The sequence below is a fragment of the Mirounga leonina genome, unplaced genomic scaffold (genome assembly GCF_011800145.1).
Source record: "Mirounga leonina isolate KUSES-001 unplaced genomic scaffold, KU_Mleo_1.0 Mir_179, whole genome shotgun sequence".
NCBI lineage: Eukaryota > Metazoa > Chordata > Mammalia > Carnivora > Phocidae > Mirounga > Mirounga leonina.
In genome coordinates, this window is record NW_023270466.1 from 6,625,412 (window position 1) to 6,648,153 (window position 22,742).

General features: G+C 34.6%; 1 protein-coding gene and 1 long non-coding RNA gene across 4 annotated transcripts in view; one reads left to right on the forward strand and one right to left on the reverse strand.

Annotated features, from left to right (window-relative positions):
• Positions 1-22,742, reverse strand: part of LOC118023341 — a 134,479-nt gene that overhangs the window by 32,465 nt on the left and 79,272 nt on the right. The gene's annotated exons all lie outside the window — the stretch shown is intronic.
• Positions 1-22,742, forward strand: part of ERCC6L2 (ERCC excision repair 6 like 2) — a 129,085-nt gene that overhangs the window by 32,433 nt on the left and 73,910 nt on the right. For both annotated transcript variants that reach the window (XM_035024456.1, XM_035024457.1), the window contains exons 4-8: positions 10,908-11,101; positions 17,013-17,174; positions 17,592-17,799; positions 20,906-21,046; positions 22,068-22,181. In XM_035024456.1, coding sequence (XP_034880347.1) covers positions 10,908-11,101; positions 17,013-17,174; positions 17,592-17,799; positions 20,906-21,046; positions 22,068-22,181 — 819 coding nt within the window. The remainder of the gene's footprint in view (positions 1-10,907; positions 11,102-17,012; positions 17,175-17,591; positions 17,800-20,905; positions 21,047-22,067; positions 22,182-22,742) is intronic.

The following is a 22,742-nucleotide window of genomic DNA, read 5'->3' on the forward strand; positions in this document are numbered from 1 at the left end:
CAGAACAGAATAGAGAGCCCAGAAATGGACCCTCAACTCTATGGTCAACTAATCTTCGACAAAGCAGGAAAGAATGTCCAACGGAAAAAAGACAGTCTCTTCAACAAATGGTGTTGGGAGAATTGGACAGCCACATGCAGAAGAATGAAACTGGACCATTTCCTTACACCACACACACAAATAGACTCCAAATGGTTGAAAGACCTAAATGTGAGACAGGAGTCCATCAAAATCCTAAAGGAGAACACAGGCAGCAACCTCTTCGACCTCAGCCATAGCAACTTCTTCCTAGAAACATCACCAAAGGCAAGGGAAGCAAGGCCAAAAATGAACTATTGGGACCTCATCAAGATAAAAAGCTTTTGCACAGCAAAAGAAACAGTCAACAAAACCAAAAGACAACCAACAGAATGGGAGAAGATATTTGCAAATGACATATCAGACACAGCAAAAGAAACAGTCAACAAAACCAAAAGACAACCGACAGAATGGGAGAAGATATTTGCAAATGACATATCAGATAAAGAGCTAGTATCCAAAATCTATAAAGAACTTCTCAAACTCAACACCCAAAGAACATATAATCCAATCAAGAAATGGGCAGAAGACATGAACAGACATTTTTCCAAAGAAGACATCCAAATGGCCAACAGACACATGAAAAAGTGCTCAACATTGCTCGGCATCAGGGAAATCCAAATCAAAACCTCAATGAGATACCACCTCACACCAGTCAGAATGGCTAAAATTAACAAGTCAGGAAACGACAGGTAATGGCGGGGATGCGGAGAAAAGGGAACCCTCCTACACTGTTGGTGGGAATGCAAACTGGTGCAGCCACTCTGGAAAACAGTATGGAGGTTCCTCAAAAAGTTGAAAATAGAGCTACCCTATAGACCCAGCAATGCACTACTGGGTATTTACCCCAAAGATACAAATGTAGTGATCTGAAGAGGTACGTGCACCCCAATGTTTATAGCAGCCATGTCCACAGTAGCCAAACTGTGGAAAGAGCCAAGATGTCCATCAACAGATGAATGGATAAAGAAGAGGTGGTATATATATATATATATATATATATATATATATACACACACACACAATGGAATATTATGCAGCCATCAAAAGGAATGAAATCTTGCCATTTGCAACGATGTGGATGGAACTGGAGGGTATTATGCTGAGCGAAATAAATCAATCAGAGAGAGAGACGTGTATCATATGATCTCACTGATATGAGGCATTCTTAATCTCAGGAAACAAACTGAGTGTTGCTGGAGTCGTGGGGGGTGGGAGGCATGGGGTGGCTGGGTGATAGACATTGGGGAGGGTATGTGCTATGGTGAGCACTGTGAATTGTGTAAGACTGTTGAATCACAGACCTGTACCTCTGAAACAAATAATACATTATATGTTAAAAAAAAAAAGAAGATACTAGGAAGGGAAAAATGCAGAGGGGGAAATTGGAGGGGGGGATGAACCATGAGAGACTGTGGACTCTGAGAAACAAACTGAGGGTTCTAGAGGGGAGGGGGTTGTGGGGATGGGTTAGCCTGGTGATGGGTATTAAATAGGGCACGTTCTGCATGGAGCACTGGGTGTTATACGCAAACAATGAATCATGGAACGCTACATCAAAAACTAATGATGTAATGTATGGTGATTAACATAGCATAATAAAAAGAAAAAAACCATCACCAAGACCATAATCAAGGAGCTTACTTCCTATGTATTCTTTTAGGAGCTTTATGGTTTCAGGTCTTACATTCAAGTCTTTAATCCATTTTGAGTTTTGTGTGTGTTACAAGATGGTAGTTTCATTCTTTTGCTGTGGCTATATAGTTTCCCCAACACCATTCATTGACATGACTGTCCTTTCTTATTGTATATTTTTGCCTCCTATGTCATAAATTAATTGGCCATATAAGTTTGGGTTATTTGTATTTTGTTCCAGTGATCTATGTGTCTCTTGTTATGCAGTAGCATACTGTTTGATTACTATAGCTTTGTAAAACAGTTTGAAATCAGGGAGTATAATTCAGCTTTGTTGTTCTTTCTCAAGATCGCTTTGACTATTTGTGGTCTTTTATGGTTCTATACAAATTTTAGGATTGTTATATTTCTGTGAAAAATGTCATTGGAATGTTATAGGTATTGAATTGAATTTGTAGATTGCTTTGGGTAGTGTGTACATTTTAAAATATTTGTTCTTCCAATCCAGAGCATGGAATATTTTTCCATTTTTTTGTGTCTTCTATAGTTTCTTTTTTTAAAGATTTATTTATTTAATCTGCTGAGCATGGAGTCTGATGCCAGGCTCAGTCCCAGGACCCTGAGGTCATGACATGAGCCAAAATCAAGTTGGCCACTCAACTGACTGAGCTACCCAGTCGCCCTTTCTGTGGTTTATCAATGGCTTGTAGTTTTCAGTGTCCAGGTCTTTTACCTCCTTGGTTAAATTTATCTCTAGGTATTTTACTCGTTTTGATGTAGTTATAAGTGAGATTATTTTTTTCATTGCTGTTTCTGATAGTTTGTTGTTAGTGTATAGAAAAGCAACAGATTTTTGTATATTGATTTTGTTTCCTGCAACTGTACTGAATGTGTTTATTCTAAGAGTGTTTGGTTTGGTTTGGTTTGGTTTGGTTTTTGTTTTTTTTGCGGTTTTTTTGGTGGAGTCTTTAGTGTTCTCTATATGCAATATCATGTCATAGGAACATTGACAGTTTTCTTCTTACTTTCCAATTTGGATTTCCTTCCTTCCTTCCCCCCTTTCCTTCCTTCTTTCCTGCCTGTCTGCCTGCCTGCCTTACTTCCTTCCTTCTTTCTTTCTTTCCTTATTGGTCTGCCTAGGACTTCCAATACTATGTTGAATAAAAGTGGTGAGAGTGAGCATCCTTGTCTTGTTCCTGATCTTAGAGGAAAAGTTTTCATCTTTTACCATTGAGTGTAATATTAAGTTATGGCTTGTTATATGGCCTTTATTATGTTGAAGTACTTTTCCTCTATACTTACTTTGTTGAGAGTTTTTATCTATTATATAAATGGATGTTGAATTTTGTCATCTATTGAGATGATCATGTGATCTTTATTCTTCATTTTGTTAATATGGTGTATCATGTGATTGATTTGCAGATGTTGAACAACATTAACATTCCATCCTTGCATCCTTGGAATAAAACCCATTGATCATGGTGTATGATCCTTTTGATGTATTTCTGAATTCACTTTGCTGATACTTTGTTGAGGATTTTTGCACCTTTGTTCATCAAGGATATTGACTTTTAATTTTCCTTTGTTGTAGTGTCCTTGTCTGGTTTTGGTATCAGGGTAATGATGGACTTGTAAAATGAATTCTCTCCTATTTTTTAGAAAAGTTTGAGGAGGATTTGTATTGACTCTTCTTTGAATGTTTAATAGAATTTGCCACTGAACCACCTGGTACTGGACTTCTGTTTGTGGGATGTTTTTGATTACTGATTGGAAAATCAGTAGTAATTCATCTTACTAGTAATTGGTCTATTTAGATTCTCTTTTTCATTATGATTCAGTCATGGAGGGTTGTAGTTTTTAGAAAATATCCATTTCTTTTAGGTTTTCCAATTTGTTAGCACATAATTGTTCATAGTACTCCCTTGTGATTCTTTGTATGAATGTGGTATCATTTGGTGACATCTCTTTTATTTCTGATTTTATTTATTTGAGCCCTCCCTCTTTTTTTTGGTGAGTCTAGCTAAAGTTTTATCAGTTTTATATTTTCAAAGAAGCAGCTCCTAGTTTTACTGATTTTTTTTTTTGTCTTTTTAGTCTCTATTTTATTTGTTTCCATTCCGATCTTTGTTATTTATTTCTCCTACTAACTTTGGGCTTTGTTCTTCTTCCTAGTTCTTTGAGCATAGATCGCTGTGAAATTCCCTCTCAGAACTGCTTTTCTGCATCCTATATATTTGGCATGTTTTATTTCTATTTTCTTTGTCTCAAGGTTTTTTTTTATTTCTTCTTTGACCCTTTGGTGGTTCAGTAGCATGTTGTTTATTTTTTTAAATTTTTATTTAAATTATTTTTAGTTAACATGCAGTGTAATGCTGATTTCAGGTGTACAGTATAGTGATTCAACACTTCCATACAGTACCCTGTGCTTATCACAGCAAGTGCACTCCTTAATCACCATTACCTATTTAACCCATCCTCCATCCACCTCCCCTTGGGTAACCATTCGTTTGTTCTCTAAAGTTAAAAGAATATGTTTCTTGGTTTACCTCCCTCTCTCTTTATTTTCCCCTTTGCTTGTTTTGTTTCTTAAATTCCACATATGAGTGAAATCATATGGTATTTGTCTTTCTCTGATTGACTTACTTTGCTTAGCTTAATACTCTCTAGCTCCATCCATGTTGTTGCAAATGGCAAGGTTTCATTCTTTTTTATGGCTGAGTAATACTCCATTGTGTGTGTGTGTACGTGTGTGTGTACATGTGTGTCTGTATATGTGTGTGTGTGTGTATGTTTCCATAATTTGGCTATTGTAGATAACGCTGCTATAAATATCAGGGTACATCTATCCCACTGAATTAGTATTTTATTTTCTTTGGGTAAATACCTAGTAAAGCAATTGCTGGATCATAAGGTAGTTCCATTTTTAACTTTTTGAGGAACCTCCATACTGTTTTCCAGAGTGGCTTCACCAGTTTGCATTCCCACCAACAGTGCAGGAGGATTTCCCTTTCTCCATATCCCCGCCAACATCTGTTGTTTCTTGTGTTACCGATTTTAACCATTCTGACAGGTGTGAGGTAATATTGTAGTTTTGATTCGTATTTCCCTGATGCTGAGTGATATTGAGCGTCTTTTTGTGTGTTTGTTGACCATCTGTATATCTTTTTTGGAAAAATTTCTATTCATGTGTTCTGCCCACTTTTTAATTGGATTATTTGTTTCTTGGGTGTTGAGTTTTATAAGTTCTTTATATATTTTGGATACTAACCCTTTATCAGATGTCATTTGCAAATATCTTCTCCCATTCCATAAGTTGCCTTTTAGTTTTGTTGATTGTTTCCTTCACTGTGCAGAAGATTTTTATTTTGATGAAGTCCCAATAGTTTATTTTTGCTTTTTGTTTCTCTTGCCTCTGGAGATATATCTAGAAAAAAGTTGCTAAGGCCGATGTCAAAGAGGTTACCGTCTGTGTTCTCCTCTAGGATTATTAGGTTTCAGGTCTCACATTTAGGTCTTTAATCCATTTTGAATTTATTTTTGTGTATGGTCTAAGAAAGTAGTACAGTTTCATCCTTTTGCATGCTGCTGCTCAGTTTTCTGAACACTATTGAAGAAACTGTTTTTTTCCCCATTGGATGTTCTTTCCTGCTTTGTTGAAGATCAGTTGACCATATAGTTGTGGGTTTGTTTCTGGGTTTTCTGCTCTGTTTTATTGATCTGTGTGTCTATTTTTGTGCCAGTACCATACTGTTTTGATCACTACAACTTTGTAATATAACTTGAAGTCTGGAATTGTGATGCCTCCAGCTTTGCTCTTCTTTTTTTAAGGTTGCTTTGACTATTCAGGGTCTTTTGTGATTCCATACAGATTTTAGGATTTTGTTGTAGCTCTGTCAAACATTCAGTTGGTGTTTTGATAGGGATTGTGTTAAATGTGTAGATTACTTTGGGTAGCATAGACATTTTAACAATATTTGTCCTTCTGATCCTTGAGCATGGAATGCTTTTCCATTTCTTTGTGTCATCTTCAGTTTCTTTCATCAGTGTTTTATAGTTTTCAGAGTACAGGTCCTTAATCTCTTTGGTTAGGTTTATTCCTAGGTATCTTATTGCTTTTGGTGCAATTGTAAATGGGATTGATTCCTTAATTTCTCTTTCTGCTGCTTCATTATTGGTATATAGAAATGCAACAGATTTCCCTATGTTGATTTTGTAACCTATGACTTTACTGAATTAGTTTATCAGTTTTAGCAGTTTTTTTGGTGGAATCTTTTAGGTTTTTTATATGTAGTATCATGTCATCTGCAAATAGTGAAAGTTTTACTTTTTCCTTGTCAATTTGGATGCCTTTTAATTTGTTTTGTTGTCTGTTTGCTGTGGCTAAGACTTCCATTACTATGTTAAATAACTGTTGAGAATGGACATCCCTGGCTTTTCGTCATCATAGAGGAAAAGCTCTGTTTTTCCCTTTTGAGGTTGATGTTAGCTGTAGGTTTTTCATATATGGCCTTTGTTATGTTGAGGTATATGTCCTCTAACTCTACCTCGTTGAGGGTTTTTATCATGAGTAGCATTTGATTAACCTCTACATACTTGTGAATTCTCGAGTTTTCTTTTTGTAATTGTTTTCTAATTTCATACGTTTGTGGTTGAAAGATGCTTGATAAGATTTCAGTCTTTTTAAATTTATTAAGACTTGTTTTGTGTCCTAACATATGGTCTATACCAGAAAATGTTACAGATGCACTTGAGAAGAATGTATATTCATTCTGCTGCTTTGGGATCAAATATTCTGTATATATCTGTTAAGTCCATCTGGCCTAATGTATCATTTAAGGTACAACACAGATTTGATAAATGGCACTTTCTTAATTTTTTTACTGTTCTTAGTAATTGATTTACTGTTTGGGATGCCTGGTTGGCTCAGTTGGTTAGGTGTCTGACTCATGATTTTGGCTCAGGTCATGAACTCATGGGTCATGAGATCGAGCCCCAAGTGGGTAGTCTGCTTGAGATTCTCTCCTCTGCGTCTCCTCCAATTCATGCACGTGTGCATGCACTCTCTCTCTCTCTAATAAATCGTTAAAAACATTAATTGATTTACTGTTCATTTTATTGTTTTACTTATATTTTCTACAAATACTTTTACTTGTCATTTCCATTTTTATCCCTTATTTACTTTCCTTGTTTAATTGAAAGATGTGATATTTTTTGGTTTGCTGTCCATTAATTTAAGTGATATTGGTCTATAATTTTCTATTTTTGAAGAACGTCTAGTTTTGGTATAATTCTTATGCTGCTTTTCTAAAAAAGGATTTACATAAATCCATGGCTAGAATGGATTTTAAACTCAAATTTGCATATATTAAATAGCCAAAAGGAAAGTTATTCCAAAAGGAAAAGTTACCAGTTATACATAATAGTGTTTAAATTAATTAGGTTTGGCATTTTTGAAAGAATTAACATTATAGAGGTAATCACAGGGAATATTTTTTAGAACTTTGAAATATATAGCAAAAATTTCAATTTTATGGTCTGTAACTTCTCTCTATATAAAGGTACATATTATTTTTCACTTTAATATCTCACATCCTCCTGTGTGAGACCTTTGCTTTGGCCCTGTTTGTCTGTTGCTGTTCTCTGAATATGAATTGCTGATCCTAACCTGGCACTGACATGCATGGTTGCATTTATTATTTCGTTTATCACTTGAACACCTTTGTTTTCTAAGTGCTATACAAAGGTCTAGAGTTACAGTGGTAAATGAGAGCTGTATGTCTCACAGTCATGGCTTCCTGAATTACAGTACCAACATGATATATAATAGTGGTTACAAGTTTTGGAATTAGACAGACATGGGCTCAAATACTATTTTGCCACATAATAGCAGTATGATCTTTGATGTGTTATTTATTTATTTTTTTTAAGATTTTATTTATTTATTTGACAGAGAGAGACACAGCGAGAGAAGAGATACAAGCAGGGGGAGGGGGAGAGGGAGAAGCAGGCTTCCCGTGGAGCAGGGAGCCCGATGCGGGGCTCGATCCCAGGACCCTGGGACCATGACCTGAGCCGAAGGCAGACGCTTAACGACTGAGCTACCCAGGCGCCCCTTGGATGTGTTATTTAACAACTCTACACCTTAGTTTTTTCATCTCATCTCTAGAAAGGAAATACTAAATATTTCTACTTCATAGCATTTCTATGTAAAGTCCTTGAGTTAATATTTGTCAACTACTTTGCACAGCCCTTGGCACACAGCAAGTGCTCAATAATGGTACGGTAATTATTGTGAATACTATAACTATTTCTACCACAAAAATCATGCACATGAAAAACATCTTTGGGTATTTTGTCATAGTCCACATCACATCATTTTTCTAAGGCCATAGTGCATGAAGAATCAAACTTTAAAGGCATGCCTTTCAATAATTGAGATAGATTTGTTGAAAGAGTTAAAAGTAATTCAGTATTCTCTAGTTGATCGGTTAAATGTGACCTTTGTTGATTTTAGTAGTATTTAAGTGAGCAAATTTTAATTCCGTTTATATTTTATCTTTTTATTTATTTATTTTTAAAGGTTTTATTTATTTATTTGACAGAGAGAGACACAGCAAGAGAGGGAACACAAGCAGGGGGAGTGGCAGAGGGAGAAGCAGGCTTCCCGCGAAGCAGGGAGCCTGATGTGGGGCTCGATCCCAGGAGCTGGGATCATGACCCGAGGTGAAGGCAGACGCTTAATGACTGAGCCACCCAGGCGGCCCTATTTGTATTATATTTTAGATCGAGTTTTATAAAATTGTTTCTTAGCTTCAGAATAACAAATATAGTTGCTTTGTGTGCAGTGATTTAGCAACTGGACACTGCTTTCCATTTTATTGTTTTGACATCTTTTGCTTAAGTAAGGCTTATTAAATGAAATATTATTCACAGCATGGTAGTAAATACTTTACATTCTTCTTATATACTTTCTCTGGACCTTGTAAATGGCATAACTCAGTTCTCTGACATCTTTTAGTATTAAAATAAGTTATTGAACCATTTTATTTACCTTTTGCAATTTCAAAGACCAATAATAAGAAATGTCTTAATTTTAAAACTTTCTGAATCTTAGGGCTGATTCTAGGAATCTTTAAATTCATTGCCAACTTTGATTAATGATACCTGAAGTGGAAAACTGCTCAAAGTGTGCAGTGGAGTTTGGACCCATCATTTTCATCTTGTAATCTACGAAAATGGGGGGAGGGGATGAGACTATACTTGGACTAAGTACTTGGATCCCAAATTTTGTATTTGAAGGTAGGGGTATAATGGAATTCATAGGATAAACTCCAAATCAAAAGGCAAAAGTATTTGAGATGAATCAAGTATGACAAGAAAGTATTTATGTGTGTTTGATGATGGGGTGGAAAAAGAAACTCTCAATTGAGTAGGTTAATCGTCTGTTCTTTTTTTCTTCTTTCTCTTTCCAAAAGAGTCAGATTTGACTTCTTACAGCTGACGAATGGCCTACCTGAAATATTTCACAGAAGAGAGAGCAGGATTTAGACTAGTATTGTGTTATTTAACTTTTTGCTAAACTGAAAATTTTCAGTATGTTTAATTGGTTCATCTTTATGAAGTAGGACACATATAAAACTTTAGGGAAGAAACTTGTAACATTACTAAATATAATAGCTTAGGGGCGCCTGGGTGGCTCAGTTGTTAAGTGTCTGCCTTCGGCTCAGGTCATGATCCCAGGGTCCTGGGATCGAGTCCCACATCAGGCTCCCTGCTCAGTGGGAAACCTGCTTCTCCCTCTCCCACTCCCCCTGCTTGTGTTACTGCTCTCGCTCTCTCTCTCTGTCAAATAAATAAATAAAGTCTTAAAAAAATTAAATAAATATAACAGCTTAGAGGTAGTGGTAACAGTGAGAGATAAAAACATTACAAAATTAAAATGGGTGATGACAACAGGATTTGGGGTTAGTTTACAGGGAAGATCAGTGGAACCCCAACATTCATTCAAGACTAAACAGAGACATATTGTTAATCGTGATAAGGACTGCTTTGGTTGGAGGAGTTAGGACAGAAGTCATTTATATGAATTCAAGAGAGAACAGGAGGAAAGTAAGTAAAAGCAGTAAGTATTGATAACTCCTGAGTATCATTGCTAGAAAGGCAATAAAGTGATGGGGGATAGCTAAAGAGAGATGTAGGGTTAAGGAAGGGATTTGGGGTATTGCTTTGTTTTTTAACCCTGGGAAATATTAGGACTTACTAGCTTGTGGATGGATATGGTCCATTAAAAAGGGAAAGTTATAGTTACATAGGGGAGATTCGGGGCAATTTCTCCAGCATTGACTTTAGTTTGACAAGAAGTGATGGCAGCCACTATATAAGTTTAGGGTTTGTCTTTAGATAAGAACATGGTTAGTTCATCCATGGTAATGTGTAGGAGAGCAGAATGTATGAAAATAAATATAGGTAGATTATTGATCTAATGAGAAAAGAGGTAGGGGTTTTCTTCTAATTGCTTTGATTTTTTAATAAATTTTCTAGGTCTTCAACTGACAGTATCTGAGAGAAGGAGAGAGGAATTGGACTAGGGGAGTACAAAGGAAAAAGAGCTTCAGAAAACCATATATTTCAAGAAAAAAACCTGCCTGCTTTACATATTTGTATTATCCACTTGACTCTTTTTTTTTTTTTTTTTTTTTTAGCATGAGCAGGGAGAGAGGCAGAGGGAGAGGGAGAAGCAGGCTCCCCGCCGAGCCAGGAGCCCAATGTGGAGCTCTATCCCAGGACCCCGGGATCATGACCTTAGCCGAAGGCAGACGCTTAACCATCTGAGCCACCCAGGCGCCCCTCCACTTGGCTCTTGAAGTTATTATTTGGGTCCTGATTAAACTCTTTCCTCTGCTTTGGAGTATTGTTTCTCTCTTCTTGGCTCCTTTTTGCGGGGGCGGGGGGGGGCGATAAAAACAGTTCTTTCTTTGGACAAAGTTAGTTATCTGTTTTATCCTAATAAAAAGATAAACAACAAAATATTTTTCGACAGTCTTTTATATCCAGATATATCCAGTCACTAAGTTGTATTTATTCTTATTAATTGCAGTGTCAAAAATTAAAGAAAAGGACTATTGATATTCCAGAATCCACTTCTTTCATTTTTTAAAAAATTTATCATAATTTTGTTTTTCTTCTTCTTTTAGATGTTCTTAATAGTTGCTCCTCTTTCTGTCCTCTACAACTGGAGGGATGAATTGGACACCTGGGGATATTTCAGAGTCACTATTTTACACGGTAACAAAAAAGACAACGAACTGATTCGTGTAAAGCAGAGGAAATGTGAAATTGCTCTAACAACTTATGAAACGCTACGTTTATGTCTGGAGGAACTTAACAGGTAATGGGAATAATGGGAATGATTGCATTAATATTCTGTTTACACCCACTGTATTTATCCCTTTATATTGTGATTTTTTTAAAAAGTTCTAGATATTCCTTAGCATAATTTCATTTCATTTCAGAATTATTAAAATAGTTTATAATAATTTATTTTCTAAAAAGGAAAAACCTGTGGGGTGCCTGGGTGATTCAGTCAATTAAGCATCCCACTCTTGATTTTGGCTCAGGTCATGATCTCAGGGTCGTGGGATTGAGCCCCATGTCATGCTCTGTGTGGGCGTGGAGCCTCCTTAAGATTCTTTCTCGCCCTCTCAAAACAAAACAAAAGAAAACAAAACCTGCATCAGATTTTATACAGTCCATTCTTTTTCCTTTATTCCGTCTCCAAACAGTGTGTGTTAAAGAAGGGTAATACTATCCTAAATTTTACACATATGGCAGGCACCTCTAGACTAAGAGCAATTTTCATGAATGATTTTAATTGTGGGAATCTGTTGAGAATATTGAGTGGCAAAAAGTACATGTACATATACATATTGAGAATCAGTGTTCCAGGATTATAAGTACCCAAAAGAAATGAACTGGCTTATGCCTGACTGCGTCTTACGATTTTAATGGGGCATCTAGAGACATAACTATAAAGCCATGTGAGTGTTATGATATGTGACAGGGGATGTTGTGGGAGCACATAAGAGACCTAATTCTGCTGCAAAGTGAGGAGAGTTGTCAGGGAGCTTCCCAGAGAGAGAAGATGACCTATGAGCTGAGTAAGAACTGAAGGATGAGTAAGAGTTGAAGAGTAGAAGAGTAATGCAGGAAGAGGGAGCAAAGAGCATTTGCAGAAGCCTTCAGCCCACAACCATCATGGCCCACTTTTGAATAAATCAAAGCAGTTCTGATGCATTCTGTATCTCATGGCTGCAGCATATGTGTAAGAGGGAAGTGGCTGGGAGACAACAACTGTGTGGTAAGCAAGGAACAGATTATAAAAGATATTGAAAGCTGTCTGGAGGATTAGAGGTCTTTATTCTTAAGGTAGTAAAGTGCCCTAGAAATGTTTACAGTGGATTACTAATAAGATAAAAATGGTCAGATTTGCATTTTATAAGTAACCTATCTGCTGTGTGTGCAGCTTTCAGCTCATATATTTTGAAGCTCTTATTGGGTACACACACATTTAAGATTGGTATTTTTTTCTTATGAATTAATCCTTTTATCTTAAAAAATGTTCCTTTTTATATCTTAAAGTTTTATCTGATATCAATATAGACAATACAGTCTTCTTATACTTACTGCATGTTTATCATTTTCTCTTTCTATTTGAGTATATTGGTTCTTTATATTTAAAGTGAACCTTTGTGGTTAATGATAGGTCTTGCTTTTTTATCCATTCTGATAACCTGCCTCTTATTTGGAGTAGTTAGTCCATTTACATTTAATATAATTATTAGTAAGGTGGATTTCCATTTTTGTCAGCTCTAAGATTGATTTTACCTCACTTAGAAGCTAATGATAGTCTGCTCCTGTTTCATGGATGCTATCAGAAAGATAGGAGTAATCTGAGGTATGGAGAAGTTAAGTAACTCACCAAAGCCTACAACAGCTAAGTCATTGGTAGACATGAAATTTAAACTTTGACCAACTAACTCCAGAACTTGGGCTTTTATTTAATATATTATATGACCCCAGAAGATGTTCTGCACTTACATAAATATAGTACAATATTTGTTCATCATAGTATCAATCATATTTTAATTTTTAATTGTCTGCCCCTGTGAGGAGTTTGGTGTAGGATAATTTCTGTATTTCAGTGCTTATTACACCTCTAGCACATAATACTTGCTGAATATATGTTTGTTAAGTAGTTTTTTTCTGTGATTGTTACAAATATTAAATAAGAATTCTGAAGTGGAATTTTGTCGGTATGTGTCCCAGATTTCTGTGTAAAATTGAAAAATTAAATGTCACAGTGTTTGTTATATGTAGCTTTCTGTTATTTGTTCAAATGGCTTTATTTTGACAAATGTTCAAAATAATTTAGATTTCATTTGAGTAAATATTAAGTAATTCTGTTTTAGAGTTGCTGCAATCTGGTATTTTATTTTTTTATTGAGGTATAGTTGACATAACATGTTATATTAGTTTCAGGTGTACAACATAGTGATTCAACAAGTTTGCTCAAATATTAAGTAATTTTTGTGAGAATAGCACTCTGATAGAATTAAACATTGATCATAGATAATCCAGAGTAAACACACTATATGTGAGCTATATCTCTTTTTGTTATTATTTTTATGTTTTGCTTCATTTTTATCAGTTATATATGCATATTATTTAGAGATCCAAATATGAAAAACTGCAATTCACTCCTTCCTGCCACCTCTATTACCTGTTCTTCAGACACAGCCATTTTCAATTCTTTTACTTCTCTTTCTACTTTTACCTCCATATCTCTAAAGAAAATTTTTATGCTGCAATTTTTAATTTTTTTTTTTTAAAGATTTTATTTATTTATTTGACAGAGAGAGACACAGCGAGAGAGGGAACACAAGCAGGGGGAGAGGGAGAGGGAGAAGCAGGCCTTCCGCCGAGCAGGGAGCCCGATACGGGGCTCGATCCCAGGACCCTGGGATCATGACCTGAGCCGAAGGCAGACACTTAACGACTGAGCCACCCAGGCGCCCCCAATTTTTAATTTTTTAAATTTTTTATTTTTTTAGTTTTCAGCACACCCGCTGATTTCGTCTTAGATTTTGTCCTTCTTTTGCTTAGTTGAGGGTGACCTGGCTGGACTATTTTATGGAGTAGGAACTACTAGCTAGGAGATCCAGTTGCTTCTTAGACATGAACATTTGTATAACTCCAACTTCCAGAGGCATCTGGTACCACCAATTCCTAGCTTTTGAAGACCACCACTGGCATAGGCTTCTGCTTTCTCTGCTTTTGTAAGTCATCTTGTTCATTTTTTTCCCAGCCTTTACAATTTTGTGGTCATTTTTTCCTTTCTCTTGGTTCTTTTGTTCTTTTTCAACTTTATATTAAAAAATTATCAAACCTGTAGAAATATTGAAGTAACAGTATATGAACATCTATATACTTACCACCTATACTCACCAGTTCTGTGTGTGTGTGTGTGTTTGTGTGTGTGTATTCAAATGTTGGCAAAATATGTTACTATATGTGTGTCTATGTCTATGTACAGTGGTGGTATTAAGTCATTTCAGTAAACGGTAAATAACATGACAGTATAATCCCAAAATATTTAGCATAGATTTCCTAAAACTAATTATATTTTTTCTCATACACATTATCATTGTCACACTTAAGAAAATTAACAGCAATTAAAATTTCCTTACTTACCTTCAAAATATTGTTAATATCCAGTATTTGCAAAGCAGGATCCAATAAATGTTCAAATGATGGATTTGTTGATTAAGTGTATTTATTCTCTTCTAATCTGGGACATTCCCCCAACTTACTTTTTTATTATATGATATTTTGAGGGGATCAGGCCAGTTGTCTTTTAGGATGTCTCAAATATTAGACTTGTCTATTTACTTTCTCAAGGAATTGTGTATTCCTTTACATCTGTATTTCTATAAGCTGATTTTGGTCTAAGGTTGAGATTCAGGTTAAATATTTTTGATAAAAATACTTCATAAGTGAGGCTGTGGGCTTCATATTACATTACTTCAGGAGATATTAATGTCAGGTTGTTTCACTATTAATGATGCCAAGTTTGTCCTACAGGCTAAAGAAGTGGTCATCAGAGATTATAAAGTTATGTTTCTCCCTTTACAATTGTGGGGTGGTACTTTACCACTATTTGAATATTCTGATCCTTCAGTCCTTTTGCTTAGTGGTATTAGCATACAAAAATTATTCTTGGCTCAATCAGATATTTTACTGGGTTTTACAAAATAATGTTTTCCTGAATTTATCATTTCTTCTACACTTATTAACTGGCATTCTCCTTTAATTAGGAATTAATTATAATATCAACTAAAAAAGCAAGGCAAGTGCTTGATTCTTCGGCCAACTTTCAGACTAAGATGTTGGTGTAATGGTCATCTACAATGATAGCAAAGTTTTCCTCCCATCTTCCCCTTTTCTGAGTGTCACTATGGATTAATGGATTAATGAAGTGGATTTGACATACCATTGAATATACCCATTCTAAGTAGAGAATGATTTTTAGTAAAATTTATGAAGTTGTGATTATCACCACAATCCAGTTTTAAAACATTTCTATCACCTCAAAAAGTTTTTTTGCTTTGAGTCAATCAGTGGTCCCATCTCCAGTTTCAAGGAGTGCTGTCTACTTTCAGCCTCTATAGATTTGCCTTTTCTGGAAATTTGATGTAAATGGAATCATTCACTGTGTAGTCTTTTGTGTTTGATTTTGAGGTCCATCATGTTGTAGCATGTTTCAATAGTTTGTTGCTTTTTATTGCTTAACATACTATTATATGTATATACCTCATTTTGTTTATCCATTCATCATGCATGGGCATTTGGATTGTTTCCAGTTTTTGGCTGTCATGAATAATGCTGCTGTGAATATTTATGTACGAGTCTTTGTGTGGATGTAAATTTTTTTTTTTGGACAGATACTTAGGAATGGAATTGCTGGGTGTTAGGAGAAATTTAATTTTTTAAGAAACTGCCAAATTGTTTTAGAAAAGTAGCTGCACACACACAAAAAAGTAACTACACTTTCCCCAAAATGGTGTATGAGGATTCGGTTCCCCATATCCTTGTCAACACTTGATATTGTCAATCTTTTTTTGATTATAGCCATTCAGATGGGTTTGTAGCAGTATCTTTTATGTACTTATTTATCCTTTGTATATCTTCTTTGGTTAAATGTCTATTAAAATACTTTACTCATCTTTTAAATTGGATTGTTTTAGCTTGTGTTGAGTTGCAGTAAGTCTTTATATATTCTGTGTATAAGCTCTTTACCAGATTATGATTTGCAAATGTTTTTTTCCCAGTCTGTAGCATGTCTTTCATTTTCCTATGGTTTCTTTGGAAGAGCAGAAGTTTTTAACTTTTAATAAAGTCCAACTTATCAAAAATTTTTTATTGGTGTCATATCTAAGAAATTTATGCCTAACCCAGAATCACAAGATTTTTTCCTATGTTTTATAAGTTTTATAGTTTTGGCTCTTATATTTAGGTTTATGATCTGTTTTTAGTTTATTTTTGTTTATGGCGTGAGGTAAGGATCTAAATTAATTTTTTTCATAGAATTTTGGGGTTTTTATTTATTCAGTGTTTTATATTCAGTTATAATCATTATTCTTAATGATGCTCAAATTTTCCAGTTAGTTTGGCTTTTGTGTCCTTTGGACATGCCCTCATTCGTCTATGGATACATCTGTGTTTTCTGGCTCTTCACTATTTCCCCTGCTGCATGTCTGAAATCAATCATTTCTCCATGGGGCTCTGTTTTGTTTTGTTTTTGTTTTAGTGGTCTGATTACTACTGGTGCTCATTGCTACTGGGTTAACAATTGATTCTAAACCTTTTTAGCAGAGAGAGCTAATAAGTTATATTGACATTTTTCATTCAGACTTGACATTACAAGTTTTGCTTTTATATTTCACTAGTTTATTCTTTTTAAAAATCCTTTTCTGTCATTTTAGTGATATTTAAATGAATTTTTAATTCCACCATCATTAAACAGAATCTATCCTTTTGTCTCCCTACATATTTTATTTTTATGGGTTGTCCAAACCCAGGACCATTTAACTAACTGAGAATCCTATGGAATCATCAAAGAGTAAATAGGGAAAAAACTCTAAAACTTTGGTAGAGAAAGCTGCTCTCTAAAAATTATACAGAGTAAGAAAGAGAAGTTTTCTCAACATTTACCCACCCCCCTTTTTTTTCTCACTTTGTAGTTTGGAATGGTCAGGTGTCATTGTGGATGAAGCTCATAGAATCAAGAATCCAAAGGCTAGAATAACAGAAGTTATGAAAGCTTTGAAATGTAATGTCCGCATTGGCCTCACTGGAACCATTCTTCAGAACAACATGAAAGAACTGTGGTGTGTTATGGACTGGTGAGTGAAAATAATTTTTCCGTTTTGGAAAATTTTTAATATTTCTTTAATTTAATGTTACCTTGTTTGCTAATTAATAGTTTCTAAAAAAAAATTATGTCTATTTATGGATGTGTTTGTCTCAAACACAATATACAGAGTAGAGTCCCATGAATACCTATCTTTATATATTACTCTTGGCCCTTGCAGTAAATATCTGAACTTATTCACCAGTTCTGTCATCTTATAGTTATTTATTGAAATGTCATAAAGAAAAAACATTCTCTTTTCTTTCATTTTATTGTTATCATTCATGAACAAGTGACTTAGTATATTTCTTAGAAGCGAAAGAAGTCAATGTGTTTCTTTTTAGATAATTTAATAAAGTTGTCATTTTTTTAATTGTTTTATAAACAATTATTTTAATTTTTTATAAAGGGCTGTGCCAGGACTTTTAGGTAGTAGGATCCACTTCAAGAAGCAGTTTTCTGACCCAGTGGAACATGGTCAGAGACACACAGCAACAAAAAGAGAACTAGCCACTGGCCGAAAGGCCATGCAAAAGCTTGCAAAGAAGATGTCTGGATGGTTTCTCAGGCGTACCAAGACTCTAATCAAGGATCAGTTGCCTAAGAAGGAAGACCGGGTAAGAACTGCATTTGTTTAAATTATTAATTTCTCATCATTTATTTATTAATTTCTCATGTTTTATTTTTTCTGAAAAAAAATTCTTCTTAAGAGGAAATCTATCTCCTGTGGTATTTTATGAATATAGTTTTTTGCCGTTTACTCAGTGTGGAAAAAAAGTATTATATGCAAATTCAGAAAGCATTAATTGAGCCCAATCTAACAGGTCAGCTAACAGATTTATTGTTAGTATACATTAAATTCATTTCTCTTATTTTATAAGAACGCTTTTGGTATAATTCTTTCTCAATGAAGAAAGAACTCTCTCCCTAATTTGTTTTCTGTTCATATTTTGCCCTTCATATATTTTGCCTACTATCTATAGCCCAGTGTATTCTTTGAGACCTTAATAACAGCTATAGGACTACAGTATAAAAGCTTTGTTTCATAGGTTTGTTTCTTTTAGAATGCTATCTGTAGTTATACAACTAACTTAATTTGAAGAATTTTAGGAAAGTTATAATTAAATTCTGTCAATTGTTTAAGAATGTAGTGGTCCTCTTTTCTGGTTTTTAATCTTGTGGTTCTTCTAACTCAGGTAATGGAATAAAGGTTCTATAAATTACTATGAACTAAGCTTAATTAATGTCCCATATATGGGCAATACTATCAAATACTCTCTAAACTTAGGATATCCTGTTGATTATTACTTTAAAAAAATAGATTTGAAAGGAAAATAAACTGACAACAAGTTGGGGAAATTGACTTTTTGCTCTAAAGCAAATAGTATTGTTTAATTGGAATACTTAATGAACCCCCACTTTTTAAAATATTTTGTGCAATTTTATGTATATTATTTAATTGTCCAGTAGGAGCAATAACCATAAATATATGAAGAGAGAATTGTGCACAGAGTGTTTAGAGCTTGGGCTCTGAAATGAAATAATATAGGCTTGAATCCTGGCTCCCCTACTTAGGAGTTTTGTGACCTTGAACAATTTGCTAAGTCTCCCAAACCTTGGTCTCTTTATCTGTTAAATAGGAGTGATGATAGCAGTGTCTGCCTTATATGGTTGCTCTGAAGTGTGTGGCATGTGAGGAGTGTTTAGTAAATGTTACTACATGTTTTAAGGTACTTAGGAATAAATTTAACCAAGGAGGTGAAAGACCTATATGCTGAAAACTATAAGAAACTGATGAAAGAAATTGAAGAAGACACAAAAAAATGGAAGGGATACCCATGTTCATGGATTGGAAGAATTAATATTGTTAAAATATCCATACTACCCAAAGCCATGTATAGATTCAGTGCAATCCCTATCAAAATTCCTATGGCATATTTTTACAGGAATAGAACAAACATTCCTAAAATTTGTATGGAACCACAGTAGATCCCGAAATAGCCAATGCAATCTTGAGAAAGAACAGCAAAGTTGGCAGGCATCACATTTCCTGATTTCACACTGTGTTACAAGGCTATAGTAATCAAAACAGTATGGTACTGGCATAAAAACAGATACGTAAATCAGTAGAGTAGAATAGAGAACCCAGAAACAAACCCACGCATATACAGTCAAGGGAGCCAAGAATACTCAGGGAGTAAGAAAGGAATATACTCTTTTCAATAAGTGGTGGTGGGAAAATTGGATATTCAAATGCAAAAGAATGCAGTAGGACTCCTGTCTTATACCTCTCACAAGAATTAACTGGAAATAGATTAAAGATTAAAACACAAAACATAATCTTTTAAAACTCCTAGAAGAAAACAGGGAAAGAGCTCCTTGACGCTGGTCTTGGTGATGATTTTTTGAATATGACATCAAAAGTATAAGCAACAAAAGCAAAAATAAAGAAGTGAGACTATGGGGCGCCTGCATGGTGCAGTTGGTTAAGCGTCTGACTCTTGGTTTCAGCTCAGGTCGTGATCTCAGGGTCGTGAGATCAAGCCCTGCGTCAGGCTCAGTGCTCAGTGTGGAGTCTGTTTAACACTCTTTCTCACTCTCCCTCTGCACCTCACCACCCCCCCACCCCCGCACTCTCTCTCTCTCAAATAAATAACTTTAAAAAAAAAAAAGTGAGACTACATCAAACTTAAAAGCTTCTGTATACCAAAAGAAACAATCAACAGAATTTGTCATTTTTTTATAATATTCTGTTGTAGTGATATATAAATATTTATAAATAGATGGATTTTCCTTTTTATTCACATTTTTCAAAATCTTATTATGGGTTTTTATGACCCTGGTTATATACCACTACATCTAGAAGACTTTTACCAACTTCCAGTGCTACTAGAAATATAAGGTAAATTATATCCTGCATAACCTATTAGTGGCATGATTTTATCAAATTTTTTTTTTAATTTGGGCATAAAATAGAAACTTGTAGTTGCTTTTATGTGTATTTTCTTAATTCTTACCTTTACTAATCTTAGGAATTTATAGTAGGATATCAAATACAAATTATAATACAAATAAGAATAATAAAGTTTTAAATTTTTTTCTAAGTTTTCAGGGAATTCAGTAAGTACTATTCATACTGTTGTTCCAAAGTTTTCCCTTTTCTCCTTATCCAGTTTTTTTCTTTTTTACAGATTTTATTTATTCATTTGAGAGAGAGAGAGAGCACAAGCAGGGGAGAGGGGCAAAGGGAGAGGGAAAGCAGACTTCCGGCTGAGCAGGGAGCCCGATGTGAGGCTCCCAGGACCCCAGGACCTGATCATGACCTGAGCTGAAGGCAGACGTTTAACCGACTGAGCCACCCAGGCACCCCTCCCTATCTAGTTTTTTATTTGACCTAAACCGTAGTCATTTATTTGCATGATGGGCTAGTAGTATGAAAGCCTGAAAAGACCCAGAATATATTTAGAAATATATAAGGAAAACACTTGTTTTTTTCATATTTGATTCCTTTCAATTGAAAAACAAACTCTATGAGATTTATTTGAAAAGAAAGTTATTTATATAGTTTAGAGTAGGGTGGGAGAAATTGTCATAATAATATATCTAAAAGAAAAATAGTTTATAAGCGGTTTTCACTCTTACAGACTTCAAAATCTGATGTGTGTTATGATTACTACTGCTATAAAAAAGTACCAATAATTGCCTTGTGTTTCATCTTGGCAGATGGTGTATTGTTCTCTGACAGATTTTCAGAAAGCTGTCTATCAAACGGTATTAGAAACAAAAGATGTGACTTTGATACTTCAGTCTTCTGAGCCTTGTAGCTGCAGCAGTGGCCGGAAAAGGAGAAATTGTTGTTATAAGGCAAGCATTTCTGGGTGGTATCTCCACATCTTCCTTTTGATTACATAGTTCTCTGTTCTAATGTTGGAGGTAAGGAGCAGATAAAATAACTTTTCCTCAGTTCTTTAACTTTAGACGCCATAAGTTCATAAAAAGGAATAGTTTTCCAAAAGTATTTTACAATATCAAATAGTAATCATAGCAAAATATAATATTCAAATATCTTTTCAATAAACTGGTTTTTCAGTAGCTCTCAGAAACTAGTAGCTTCAATTTGATATCCTCCCTTTCAACTTTTGTTGGGAAGTAGCCTACTTCATCTTGGGACTTCATCTTATTTTCAGAAGTTTCTCTTTATCCCTTAATAGTAAACTTAGTCTTTGATAGCAGGCTTAAAATACTATTCTGATAGAGTGTTAATTATTCAAAATTGTACATTGGTATAATAGAGTATTTTATTTTTATTTAGAAACAAATATTAGTTTGTATTTTTTTAACCTTCTATCTGTATTTCCTGCCCTTTTTTTTTTTACCTCTCTATTTTATTATCAAGTTATCTGTCAAATATTCATGTACATAGAGGGACCCCGAATAAATATTGATCTAGATTGAGATTTATTCCATCTCTCATTTATTTTGTTGTTTTTAACTGCGTCACTTTTTCAGAATAGCACAGTTTCCTCGGATGCCTTGGAATATAAACAAGAGGACAGTGAAGGGACAGTGAAGTATAACCCTGCCCCCGTGCCATTTTTTATTACCAGGAACCTTGTATGGCAGCATTCTCTATCACTGTGGATCATGAGGGTAGATACTTTCTGGAATGAGGACTTTCTCCCCTCTTTTCTTAAAAACATCACCAAAAGTATGATTTCACATTAAGTGATTCATGGATATTTTACGTAACAGTTCACCATAATTTTCTCAGAATGTATTGTGCCAGGGGTAACCAGATGATAAACATTAGTGTAAGTGATATAGTTTATGAAGTCAGTAGTTACATAGCCTTGCTTGTTTTTATTTTCTCTTTTTCTGGTTATAGACCAATTCACATGGTGAAACAGTGAAAACCTTGTATTTCAGTTATCTTGCAGTCCTTCAGAAGGTAGCTAACCATGTTGCACTCCTGCAGTCTGCTAGCTCCTCCAAACACCAGGTTTGAGCTGGCTTTTTACATTTCTTTGTGATGCTGTTTGGTATAAAGATTTTATATTTGCTATAAAATGTCGTAGCCAAGTATCTTTAAGTTATTTTTGTATGCAATTTAAGAGGAAACTGACTTGCTCATTTTTTATTTTGGGTGTCAAAGAAGTATATGCTCTTAAGTTTTTTAAGGGAAAATTGAAGCCTAAGTTAAAATAATAACTCTTTTTTATGCCTCTGGTAATGTTGCTATATTTGTTTTCCTAACATGTTTTGATATAATTACTAAGTAAGATATTTGATGAGTCGGTCTTATTCTTTTAATAATGTATCTAACTCCATTTATCCAACCTACTGGATTAAAATTCACTTACAGTAATCTGTATGTTAAATATTAGAACTATTTCCCAAATTGGCAAAAATCAGCAGTTTCAAAGTTTAGACATAAACGCAATCATTTACTTTGAACATTTCAATTGTATCTTATTCTAGAGCACAACGTAAATTTAAAAAAATCTTCTTTAAGGCTTATTTATTTATTTATTATTTTAAGGCTTTTTAATATAATGATTTT